We start from the raw sequence: 12882 nt of genomic DNA, 5'->3' as shown, positions 1-12882 counted from the left end.
CTCTAAAGCTGGCGGTGTTACGCCACTTCATGAGCCGCTTCTGTCACTAGTTCGAACGAATCGAATGAATCGAGACTGTGACTTTGATCCGTCGAGGAATCACGACGCGCAGAAGCTTCTGATGTTCAAAAAGAGAAGCCATGAAAACGATTGTTCGGCAATTTACTCATGTTCTGTTCACACGGAAAAATATTGCCGCTATCGCATTTCGCATTCGAACGCCTCTCGATGTTCAGCCAGGCAGACACTCGTTCCGAGCGGGTCTTGAGGAAACGACGGCGTTGTCACAGAGTTTCTTGGTCACCACAGAACAGATGAGAAATTGAGCACCGAGCTGTCATCTGCGATATATAATATATGCCTAGGAAATGCTTGTCGATGCCACTCGGTACAGCGTCGACACGCGTACAAATAAAGGGCGCATGTAGAACTAACTAATGATTTTTTCAGGGGTGCTGATGCTTGTTTTTCCGGTAGCAGAAAAAACGGCGGAAAGATGATTGTCTGAGAAATCGGAAGTGAGTAGCACTTCGAGGATTGTAAACTTCCATTTGCGAAACGTCAGAAAAGTACAAGGAACGATCGTGCTTCCATATCACACGTTGTACGCAAAAAGCGATTCAGCCGCAATTCCACGTTCGTCTTCTAAGATATGATCAAGCTTTGTGTGTGCCATTTCTACATTAGATTCAGCTTCATTCTCTTGCGAGAGTTTCGCGAGGTTTTTAGGATACCGATAGTGGGCAACGAGCTCTCGAATAGGATTAGCTTCTCCACCCTGTAATCAGGATCGACTGCCGGCCGCCGTAAACGTGTAGATCGACGATGACCCAGCGCTACCATCTCACACATCGTCGGCTGTTTACGGAAAAAGGATGCACGGATTTCGATGGAACTTGGCCGCTGACGTTGTAAATGGGTCACGATGCAATCCACTGGGGTTACTTGTCGTGCTCCGATCACAACTGAAACATCTGCGTTCCCGATATGGGGCGTTTTTACATGAAAAGGAAAGGAATACATTTGTAAAAGGGTCGTTCGATGTGTCAGCATTGAAAGAAGCTAATTTAATCATAATAATGGGGAAGAGTTGCTTTCACACAGGCGCTTGCGTGCTCGAAACAAGACGAAAAGGAACTGTTTCGAGTCGACAGGTTGCCAGAGACGCAGCAGGGTCAAATCGCTAGATCACATATCCTTCTACTTTTGCTGTGTTCTTGATGACGGTTCGAGCCCTCCGATTGCGTTTCACGTTCTTCATATCCATTGGTGGATCCGTCTCAAATGAAGCACAAAGTTAATCCCATTTCTGATTCACTGTTGCACATAGTTGTAGGGGTCTGTACTAGGTCATCTCATTTTCCCACTTCAGTTACCAATACCTCTTCTTTGCGGTTAGATGGAGAGACGCAAACCTGTCTGTGAAGGCTCGTCAGACTGGAACACTTGTTCTTTGTGCGAAAACATCCACCAAAGCACTGCTTTCCCCATACGCGATCAAAAGCATAAAGTGCTGATCATCCATAGAGCCACGGGCGTGTGCACCCGTTAGAAATCATGTTGTGTTTCCCCCCAGGGTTTTCATCCTATCTTATCTCTGCGTCCAAGCAGCAGATCCGATGTCGACTAGAATTCCCTTGCTGCTTCTGTGTCACCTTTCGAGTGCTTCCCTCGTGCAACATATCGCAACCTCAGAAAAAGAAAGGTCAGGTGCAGCATACACGCTCACAGTCACACATTTGCCGACTGAAGAGGCAACATATATTATAAGTGTACAGCCAAAACACAAAACTCAGGAGAGGTTCAATACAAATGTAACGTAGTTATCAAGGTCGCGAAGGAGAAAACTGTTACAACGACCCGGCCTGAAGAATCAGGAGCTGAAACTCGACGGTGGAACATGACACTGAGAGTCTCTCTTTTCAGAGTCGCTGTCGTGTTCACGCGAATGTTTTGAAGCATTCAGCATTTTCATGTCCTACCCTCATGAACGTCTTCCGCGTTCGTGGAGACGACAGTGTGGCGTCCGATGCTGAGAACCATTTGGGATACTGAGTACCTGAAAAATAATTCTTCATTGCATGATGTAGATATGTACTTGGAGACGGCAGCTCGATTTTCTAATTTTAGGAGTTGTTTGCAGATAACGGGATCTGAGCATTGAGGTACTTAAATTCAATTCGTTGTAGCCAGGGGGGCTTGGCGCACTGTTTACAGTCAATGCTCAAGTTGCGTTTCCTCACCTTGGAATGCGTGGCGAGTGCACCGGCTACTGGGACGTTTTCTGATTTTTTAGGTTCTTCAACTATGGAATTGATCCATCCAAACTTTGAGTTTTTCACGTACTGATTGATCGCTGTGCAAAGAGAATTGTCTTAAATATTTTTGTGGTATCGATCTCAGTCGTTTTGCACTGAACGTGGGCAAAGCGTGAAAAAATGGAAGAATTCGTGCTTCTGTTTGCTTTCTAAAATCTCAGGTGGTTCCTTCCGGTCCGGCACCTGGAACAACTGAGTAGAGGCTACACTGGGGAGATGCTGAACAAGTTGTGATGGAGGAGGCAACGTCATGTTATAATTTGTTATTTCGTTTGTGCCTTCACGCACCTAGTGTGGTAAATCACGCATTGGATTCATGCGAAGTTTACTAGCGGACCCCTTCCAGCTGTACCTCCTTGGTACATATGCTCTGACGCCTTAGTCCCCCTGTGGCGTTCAGGTGTCGCAGGCGGGTGCACAGCGGCAGAACTCTGCTAGCCAGTCTGATTACACGCCAATATCAGTTTCTCGACAGAGAAACGATCAACAGATACCTGCTGCCGTCAACCCCTGCGGTTTTCGTGGTCTAACAGCCATCGAACTCGCTAGTAGTGTTTTTGCTAGAAGTGTGTAATGCGCACTCACTCATTTCTCTTCCATGCCACACTAGAGCCAGAAACAAGAGAGAGCCTTCTGAGATCATTTGTGCTGCTTACGCGACAAGAAAATCGGAACTGGACCTCCCGTGTTCTACGCCCTTGAGCTGGCCAGTGGGAGACCCGCAGTTTTTTTCCCGCTTGCGCGGCTTATCGTTTCTTAGGGGGGAAAATGCTGCATCAAAACATGCCTTTGATTGTGTGGTACCAGGGAAGAGTGGAATTGTGGGTTTGATTGGTAGTGACGGCGCTTACGTCGCATGGAGCGACTTAACACCAGCAGCGTGCGACCTGACGTTTCGTACAAGCTTCGATCCGCTACCAGTCCCGCCGCAGCCACCGCCCCTGCACTTGTCGCTTGTCGGGAGGGATGGGCTGTGGGCAACCTCGAGGTCTAAGAAAGAGCACGAATTCGCAGGTACGTTCGCTTGAAAATTGTTTCGATTTCCAGCCACACAACAACTAAACGATCTTTGTTGCTGATGTTTCTTCACACATCCTTCCTTGGCTTTCTTCTGTTCAACGGCAACAACGGCACCTCCTCCTTCACCTTGCAAGACACCGACAGTCATGGCGCCCAAAGGCAGGGTAGCGGTGCCAGGTCGCCAATATACGCCGTTGGAAGCATCTTTTTCCCTTATTTTTCTTTGCACACTCCTCCCTCCGGTTGTTGCACAGGCAGCAGCACAGCAGTGCACGGCAAGTACTTCTGTCCTGAGTCTCACTGCTACCGCCACAGGCAAGCCTGTTCAATTCACATGCGGAGAAAACGTTACTCACCTCTATCCCCAACAGTCTCAAGGAGGCCCGTACACGGCATGTGCCAATTCATCGTGTACAAGTATTGTATCAGAAGACCTTCCCAAGGCTACACTGACCAATGGGAGCGAAAAGCAAAACACATTCACCCTCACGGAAAATCCCGCACATGCAAGCACAGTCTATCTGAAATGTTCCTCAATTCAACCTACCGGAAGTCCCTCTGAAGCGGAGCAAAGAGATCAGGTCCCGACAGAGCAAAAGTGCACAGTTCAAATTGCCGTTTGGGGTCCACCAACTCGAGGATCTACTGCACACCCAGAACCAAGTAAGTGTGCAAAAAATATACTTTCACCATGCCTCCACGGAGCCTCTTTGCACCACGTGGTATAAGAGAACTGGTCACGGATGCTTTTTCTCTGTCCTACCTTGCCCACAAGCTTGTCACTCTTATTTCCCCGAGAAAATTAACAGACGCAAAGTGGCAACAATGCGTGTGTTCAGTTTTGTCCAGCATATCATCAGGTGAAGCCCTGCATTCCTCACCCCCACGCGGGATACCCTTTCTGGTTGCCGTTGCATAGAAAATTGGCACTTCGGGGACGACAGAGCGGATGCACAACGCATTTCAGATGTAACAGAGGTTGTTGGTGAAATTCACTGCAGTGCAACAGGCAGTTTCACCGAGGATAGCAACCGAAAGTTGGAGGAATCTTCCTTTTTCTCTACTTCTCACATGGCAGAGGTTATAAGCGAAGCGAATGGATGACAGTAATCTGGTTAATTCACGGGTACCGCTTCTTTGACCAACGAAGAGATATCTTGGTCTACATATGTCCTGTAAGTTGAGTCTTCGACCTTTGTTTCATGGAAGGTTACTCCATCCTGTTTTTTGCTCAGTTGTTCACACAAATTCGCTGAAGCCACTCACGTTCGCCCTCTGTCGTGGCGGGTGTTGATAGTATGCTTTCTGCAGAATACGAATGCCATGACTTGGAAACTTGTATAGAAGCACCGGTGGTTACTTCTTAGGGTATAGTTACAGCACTAGCATCCAGTTGTCAGTGTCAAGAACCTCTTCCGTAATTGCGGAGGCTTTGTTGGAGATGGGCTGGTTACAGTGCTCAGGTGTCTTTGGTCTGGCGGTTGTGGTGTTTCTAGGTAAATGCGGAAACGACGGAGCAACGCTGAACCTTGAAGTTGAGTCACCGAATGGATCAGTAACCTTTGCTTGCGGCGAGGGAGAAACACTTGCTCCACCGCTTTTCGACCAGGTGTTCACAACAGAAGAGTGCAGTGGGGAGTCTCCCTTGGCAACGCATCTTTCTGGTGCATCCCTCGTGCAGCACGGCACCGCTCCAGGGGAGACAACAAAATCAGCCTACACATTCAGAGTCACCAATTTACCCAAGAACGAGACGACGTTCTGTTACAAGTGCAAGGCAGCTTCCGTTAGGAAAGCAAACGGAAACGATGGAGATAAATGTACAGTCTTTATCAAGGTCGCGAAGGAAAAATTCGATACCGGATCCACGACAGCTGCCCCACCTGGAGAATCAGGAGCTGAGCGTGGGCCGTGGAACATGGCGCTGATGATCTCTCTTGTCACCATCCCTTCCGCGCTGATGAAAACGCTTTGAAGCTTTTGTCCCCCTCTAATTTCTTGTCCCTTTGCCTCTATGCCCGTTTCCTAGCGACTACAGTGTGGCGTCAAATGAGTCATGTGCTTTAAAAATACTGGCATAATAAACTGGTGTTCCCCAAAAAAAGCTGTGTATGTTCATTCGCAGAGAACGATTCGATTCTTGCGTTTTGAACATGCTGCCACAGAGTCTGAGACGCCGAAATGAACCCCAAAGATACTCGCATATTGGAATGCGCCGTTCGAGAACTCTCCTCTAGTGATGGTGTGTATGATTACAACAAGTAGCGGGCCCTGCGGCTGTTTGATTCTCATGTGATTCACAATGTAGGGAGTTTTTTTTCGAATCGAGAGTCGCTCCGCTTTAGTTAGCGTCGATCCCTCAACACCGCCGGATCAAGCGCTGTGCAAAGATGGGGTTCATGAAAAATGCGCTTCCTATTCGAACGGTGTTGTTTAGCATATTTTGCGGTGTGTAACGTCACACCGGACCCACTTCTGCGCATCGGACGGAAGCGACATGTTCTGACACGGAAGGTGAGAGTGTGGGTGCTGCTTGATACGGGACTGTACTCCTGTTTGATACAAGAGGCAGTTCGGTTAGTTTTCGTGTAGCGAAAGATCTTCGCATAAGGCGTCAGTCTAACTACCAAATGCTGCCACAGGGTCGCTTGCGCGCATCACCTCAGTGAATGTAGAGATGGCTACATTGCGACCAGGTTGCGCTGGCAAAAGTTATGCAGAAAGCGGTGTCTCCAGTTGTTGTTCGCTGTTTCCTTTATGCACGCAGTGTGAAAAATATGTGGAAGGATCTTTGGAGTTGTATTATCAGGGTGAAGTGCTTCAAATCAACTATCCCGCCTCCCCATGGACGGTGCTTTGGCGTCTTCTTGTACGTCTTGTGGCGAGGACGCAGTCCCGGCAGGAGTAGCCAGCTAAAAGGTTTATGTTCCTCTGCGTTGGGGCACAGCATCACAACCGCAGATTACCGAGGGTAACACAGGCATCAAGCCGGCTGTCGGTGAATACCAGGAATACACACACTACATTTTACAGTTTATTTATTCTATTAGTTATCGACGACTGCCCCCAGCAACGGCGGCCATTTATTACATGTCACCTATGTCTACCGGCGTCAACAGGGAAACACTCATCCAGGAGTGACAGTGGCGAACTGAAAAGGTAGAGGTCTTGTGTTCGAAGCCCACAATCGTTCCCAAGTCTTCTCGGACTTCAGGCAACTTCCGTGGCGATGGATATGGTTGGATGTGGTTGCTGATTACCTGGGAGGTGTCGTGTTTGCAGGTACATGCGAGGACAAAGAGACGCTGAACCTTGAAGTAAACTCTTCAAATAAGTCAGTCACGTTTGCCTGTGGCGCAGATGAGATGCTCCTTCCCGCTCTTTTCGATCAGGTCCTCAGTAGCGCACAGTGCAGCGATGAGTCTCCATTGTATGAACATCTTTCCAGTGCTTCCCTCGTGCATCACGCCGTCCAGAAAGGAACGACGGACAATAATGCGAAATCCGCGTACACATTCAGAGTGACGAATTTGCCGGCAGATGAGCGGACGCTCTGTTATAAGTGCACGAAGAAAAGTGGACAAGAGAAGGGAACCCCCCTAGACGCGTGTACAGTACTTATTAAGGTGACAAAGAAGGAAACTCATACCGAATCCACAACAGTATCCCTGTTTGACAATTCAGGAGCTGAGACTGGACAGTGGAGTGCAACAAGGGTCGCCTTGCTTGTCACCATCCCAGTCGTTTTAGAGAAAGTCTTTTGAAGCTCTGGCCCTCTGAGTAACCTGTCGCTGTGTATCGCTTTCCGGTTCCTGGCGGCGATGGCGTAGCGTCGAGTAATGAGAATCCATCTGAAGACCAATATATGAGTCAAATATTCCCAGTGCAATATGGGTGCTTTCACCTACACAGGATAACTGAATGTGTGCGTGCAGTGATTGTCGACGTAATACCATGTGGAGACTGGGGCGGCTAACTTCAACGACGGGACGCGGTCAAAGAGTGAGTTGTGCTGTTTGAGGTGGCTGCTCCAGTCTAGTCCATCATCATGGAAACAGTGGCAGGCGCCTGTCTGTTGAACTGTATTTTCTTAGTTGGAAGCATCGCCCCATCTGGAATCGCTTCCCATTTTTGCAATCTCATAGACCCTTTCCCAGCTCCGGATCAAGTGCTGTGCGATGACGTGGGTTTCGGAGAAATTTCTCTTGCGCGGCACTGAATTCTTCGTCGCGTCGAATCTTAGCAAGTTGTGCGGACACGGAAGGCAACGTCACGCGTATGTTTACCTCACGACACAGTAGGACGTTTTCTAATAGGGGGCACGGAGCCCGTGAGGCATCCTTTAGAGATCTCAGATGCTTTCCTTCTGTCGAGCATATGTATAATCAGAGTACAGCCCAGTGGGTGAACCCGTGAGTAGTGTGAAAAGGACAACATAGAAAGGAGCTGCACGTTATCCGTTAGTCCGTTGTTCCCTTGATGACTGCTACAGATGGTTGGTATCAGATCACGTGACACTCGAAAATGACATTATCACTTTGTATTAGTTAATCGCACGTGCGTGGATTAGTACCCGTGTGCTCGGGGGTCGTGTATATCCTGCCACAGTGACATATCATACCAAGTGTGTCCGATGTAGACAGGCAAACGTAGCTGGGCAGTGCCGTCGGATTAGTTCTAGTTCCTCAGACTCCAGCCTTTGCTCAAGATGTGATGGTCGACACAGTCACCGGTTTGCGTGCTGTTCGGATTCATATATCGCGCTCCGCGTAGTTATCGTCTATGTCATGGCTGCGTCCATTCAACAGGGGCGGAGAATCTCTTTGCGGTTTCTGTGACTTGAAGCTCGAAGTTAATACTTGCTTTTTCTACGTCTCGCCAGAACGAGCGAGAAGCCCGCTGCGTGATTGGACAACGCGTATTTGCTTCTAGAACTGGGGGTTGGAAGACAACACTCGCTTTTGGCGAAGTCGTGCCAGCAATGAGACGAAAGTTGTGGCTGTTTAGCGGCCAACGGCGCAATTGTCCCGGAGAAGCCTAGTAGCGGCAGCATGAGGCGTAACGCCTGTCATCAGTTGAGGTCTCGCACAAGACACATCACTCTCCTGCCGCCCCACCCTCGGTGAAACCGCCGCCAGCTTCAAGGCCCGACAAAAGCACGGATTCACGAAGAAGTTGTTCAAAAGTTGTTTCAGTTTTCAATCGCACAACCAAAACAGACTGTTGGATCGGTACTTTCGCCTAACATCTTGCATCTGTACTCTGTTCCATCCAAAGTAGTTAGCAACACCTCCTCTGTGATCCTGCAAGACGACAGCCATGGTGTCTTGCAAGAGGCTAGCGGCGTCGCGTCGCCAATGCCTGTTCTTTAATGCGTGCCTTTTCTGTCTTTTTATCTGCACAGTTCAAATTCGAGCCATTGCAGGTGCGGATCCAGAAAAGTGTGACCAGGATGGTTCTCTTCTGAACCTGAGAGTTACGGGCAACTCTTCCGTTGAATTCAAGTGCGGCGGTGCAGTGCCAAACCTTCATCCGAATCCCGGTAAAACGCCTCCGATTGTTTGCGAAAACTCGAGTTGTACAAATGAAGTCCCGTTAAACATTCCTAACGCTACGTTGGTGAAGGATTCAAGTGGGAAAGCAACATTTACTGTCTCGGATGCCTCGGTCGGTGCTACTACAGTTTATTTGAAGTGCTCTTCACTTGCAAATACCGCTGCACGCGTTGGCGCTGGTCAACCTGGTCAGGAAGCCGAGAAAGAAAAAACATGCATAGTTCAGACTTCAGTTTGGGGACCTCCCATCAAAGGATCCAAGGAGTATCCAACACCGGGTAAGTTTATATCCTATGTGAGCAACACTTCAGAACATCCTCCCACCATATCCGAGACAAGGGGCACACGCTTCTTCACCCTTCTCTGGTTATTCTTTGCAGTGATGAGATTTGGGTTTTCCTGAGGGTGAAGAAATGAGGAACGATTATGGTAGAGATGCTCTGTTTGATCTAAGACGTCCAACTCCCGTGGTGTGTAGCTGACCGCGCTCAACGATGGTTTTTGTGTCGGCAGGTGTGGTAGAACATTAAATGATTTCAGTTTCAGCGCATGTAGTAACATTTGGTTGGCTCGATGCATTTGGTGCATTACGCGTTTCACGAGTAATAGAGATAAATGTTGACGACGTCAGTAGCAGTGAAACGCACAGCTGCACACGAATTAGAAGTTAGACGATCAATCACCCATCCCTCGTATCTGCATTCACTCGATAAGGGAGGTAATTGATGAAAAGAATGAATGACGAAATGTTGCTGCCTACGCGAGCACCGCGCTCTTTGCAGATGAAGGGGTGCTGCAGAGAGACACTCTGCTGAGAGAATGGAAGCGTTCGCTTTCTCTGATCTGGTTAAGGCTATTTTTGTTTCGTTGAAATGGAAGTGACATCAATATCATGGGTGTCATGATCTGCCTCTTTCATGCTCTAAAGGCTGGACCTTCGACCTTGGGGTTCATGAAACACGAATAAACCTCATGCTATTCCTGGCTGACTACACCTATTTGCTGCGTCCCCTATTGCTGGTATCGGCAATCGAACACTAGTTCGGAAGTGGCGATGGCAACTGGTGAGACCAGTTAAACAGTCTCTGCTGTTCATCGGCATTTCGAAACCCTTCTTTCGTATTTGGAGGAGATATGGACAGTGCCGACAAGGACTGGATGCGGCTCGTGTTCTGTGGTGACTGTTGTTTCCAGATGCCTGCAAGAATGGAACGCTGAGCCTTGAAGTAAACTCATCGAAAAAATCAGTGACATTTGCCTGCGGCGACAACGAAACGCTTTCTCCAGAACTTTTTGACATGGTCTTCTCCACAAAAGAATGCACCACCTCGTCGACGCTGGCAGAGCATCTTTCCGGTGCTTCCCTGGTGCAGCACGCCAGAACCAACGCAGCGGATGATAAGAAACCAGCGTACACGTTCAGCGTCACAAGTTTACCGACAGAGGAGAAAACTCTGTGTTATCAGTGTACAAAGAAAAACGCACAGATGAAAGGGGAAGCTCAAAACACGTGTAAAGTTCTTATTAAGGTCGCGAAGCAGGAAACCGATACCGGCTCCACGACAGTTGCCCCGCCTAACGAATCACGAGCGGAGCATGGACAGTGGAACACGGCACTGATGATCTCTCTTATCACTATCCCTGTCGTGTTGATGAAAATGTTGTGATGGTTTTATGCTTTTCTTGTCGTTCCGTTGTGTAGCACCCGAATTGTGGCGTCGACTGAGTATAGTTGTCCGAAGTTGTGAGTTTGTGAACCGACGTTCCCATACCAACGATGCACCTGCGTATTTACAAACGAACGCTGGGTTTCTGGGGGGAACATGAGACATCCGGAAATTGAGTTGCCGAACTTGGTCCACGAAACAGAGTCAGGTAGAGGTGTCGGTCGTTTGAGGCCGCTTCCGCAGTTGTATTCCCTCCGCGTGGAAACTACGGCAGGCTTTCAGGCTAGTCGAATATGTCCTTGGTCTTTGGATTGCGAGTTTCGCGGGTTTTCATCCCGCTCTGCGTTCTGATCGACCCTTCCACACCTTCGGATCAAGTGTTGTGCAAATATATGGGTTGTAATAGCAAGGAAACTCTTGTGTGGTACAGAACTCCCTTTTGTGCACTGAATGCTAGCAACTCGCCAAGACAGGGGAGGAGACGTCGTATTTCTGTTGTCCGGATGAGGCAATGGTAATAATGGGAGAGACACGCATGAGGGGGCATCTCACGTTTTGAGATTTTCTTTTCGATCGACATGTATCAACTCACTGGAGGCTGGGTTGGGCAAGCGTGAGCAGGTTGCGGCAGAGCAACTTGAGAGGAAGTACACAGACTTGCAGGTGCTACTTGTTGTCTTCGTTGAGATACCCGACACTTAGTGTGATGATCCCTGTAATGGATTAATGCATGACGATTCTCGAAGCTGCAGCGTTCGTTTTAGCTGCACGGCCTTCTCGTTAGAGATGCTTTGGTGTTTGAAGCTTTCCGTGCCACTGGCAGACATTAGAGGAATATAGTCGCGTGTAAAGGGACAAAGGCTGCTCCACAATGTCGTCAGCCAGAATATCGTCAGGCCAGAACATTTGTTCCTGGTACTATAAATATCCGACAATGTATTTCATCAGATTGGGTCATGCAATGAAACTCCATCGGGCCATTGCTGTCGTAGATTGTGCTTCTCTGAGAAGGGTAACCTGTAGTGTTCGTAGTGCTCACCGATCGTATCGCTGCGATTCCCTTGCGGCTGCGCAGACACGGAACTCGAGATCGATACTTGAGTAGTATACGGCCTCACTCTACAGCACTGCTGGTTTTCCCCGAATGCAAACCGCAACATTTTTCTTGAAGAGGAAACCGGAGGGCGTGACTCACATCGTATGGCCCAGTATCAATGATGATGGGAATGAGGCAAGTCTGCATCGCTGGCGACGTGCTCTGCTTCTCAGAAATACTGATTGGCAGCAGCGAGAGAGGTGACGTTTCTCATTCTGTCGCATCTTGAATGGGACGCCTAACCCGCTGTCCGCCCTCTCGGGAAGGCTTCCGGCATCTTCATGGTCCAAGAAAAGCATAAGTTCAAAGGTAGGGTTGCTCGCAATTGGCTTCAGTTTTCAGTCACACTTCACGTAATCTTCCGTTGCTTTTTCCGTCTTGGCTGTCCTCTGCCAATAACGTCAACTCCGCTTGGAGCCTGCAAGACAACGCCAGCCATGGCGTCCAACAGCCGGGCAGTGCCGTCAGTCCGGCAATAAGCATTGTTCGATGTTTTTCGTTACTTGTATTGACACATTTCAGCATCATGTTGCTGCAGTTTTGGATCTGCAGCAGTGTCAAGGGAATGCTTCTGTTCTGAGCCTCAGTATCAGACTCTTCCCAAATATAACTCAAGTGCGGCGGTGATTCACTCTGTTCTGATTTTCGGTGGTAAACAGAGCCTTCGAAATTCTGTATGACTGCTGTGCACCACCACTTCATTGCGCTGCTGAAGACAGCTAAAAGTGCTGGATTTCAGTACACTACGACACTGCGATGATTTGACATCTCTTGTGTTGGAGGTGTAACGTATGTAGTACTATTTTCACTCGTTTCAGCTAGGAGAGGAAACTTCTACCCTGATGGTAGGGTGCACAGTACCACCGAGGCAACCGGAGGCACGCCTCGTCCACGGGCGCCGCCAATGTGAGGGAAAATTCGACAACTTCAGATGCGGCTTTGTCAGACGATAATTTGTATCTTCTGAGTGAAAATTATGTTTTTGAGGGCGTTAGCAGGATGTAATTGAAACGGCAGAGAGACAGCGGAAGGACTCCCGTTGTCCTATGTTGCCTTCTTGGTGGTCTCAAGTACATAGCGGGACCAGCCACGTGACATCCATTTGGATAAGTGCTTGTGCGACCGTACAGCTCCTTGTTCCCTTTTCGTCGTCGACTGTGAATCCCTTCTGTATAAACTCGGGAGGGGTTGAAACGGCCCTGACAGTAGATGGGGGTGCTGGATTG

General features: G+C 48.8%; 3 protein-coding genes across 3 annotated transcripts; 2 read left to right on the top strand and 1 right to left on the bottom strand.

The window, feature by feature from the left end:
• Positions 1–3437: 3437 nt before the first annotated feature.
• SRS20C (SAG-related sequence SRS20C) lies at positions 3438–5313 on the top strand (the record flags this gene model as incomplete). Its single annotated transcript, XM_018781963.1, has 2 exons — positions 3438–4001; positions 4835–5313. The coding sequence occupies exons 1-2, from the start codon at positions 3485–3487 to the stop codon at positions 5311–5313; spliced, it is 996 nt and encodes a 331-aa protein (XP_018637803.1). The 5' UTR covers positions 3438–3484.
• A 483-nt stretch (positions 5314–5796) lies between these two features.
• TGME49_285865 (hypothetical protein) lies at positions 5797–6757 on the bottom strand. The gene is made up of 2 exons (XM_018781964.1): positions 6599–6757; positions 5797–6269 (listed from the first exon to the last, which is right to left on the bottom strand). Exons 1-2 carry the CDS (start codon positions 6624–6626, stop codon positions 6094–6096), a joined length of 204 nt encoding a protein of 67 aa, XP_018637802.1. The 5' UTR covers positions 6627–6757; the 3' UTR covers positions 5797–6093.
• A 1686-nt stretch (positions 6758–8443) lies between these two features.
• Positions 8444–12441, top strand: SRS20A (SAG-related sequence SRS20A). Its single transcript, XM_002369184.2, has 2 exons — positions 8444–9171; positions 10088–12441. The coding sequence occupies exons 1-2, from the start codon at positions 8658–8660 to the stop codon at positions 10558–10560; spliced, it is 987 nt and encodes a 328-aa protein (XP_002369225.1). The 5' UTR covers positions 8444–8657; the 3' UTR covers positions 10561–12441.
• The last annotated feature ends 441 nt before the right edge of the window (positions 12442–12882 follow it).

Source organism: Toxoplasma gondii, chromosome V (assembly GCF_000006565.2).
Source record: "Toxoplasma gondii ME49 chromosome V, whole genome shotgun sequence".
In the NCBI taxonomy this organism is placed as follows: Eukaryota; Apicomplexa; class Conoidasida; order Eucoccidiorida; family Sarcocystidae; genus Toxoplasma; species Toxoplasma gondii.
Note: the sequence above shows the minus strand (reverse complement) of the source record. Positions and strands in the feature narration are given on the sequence as shown.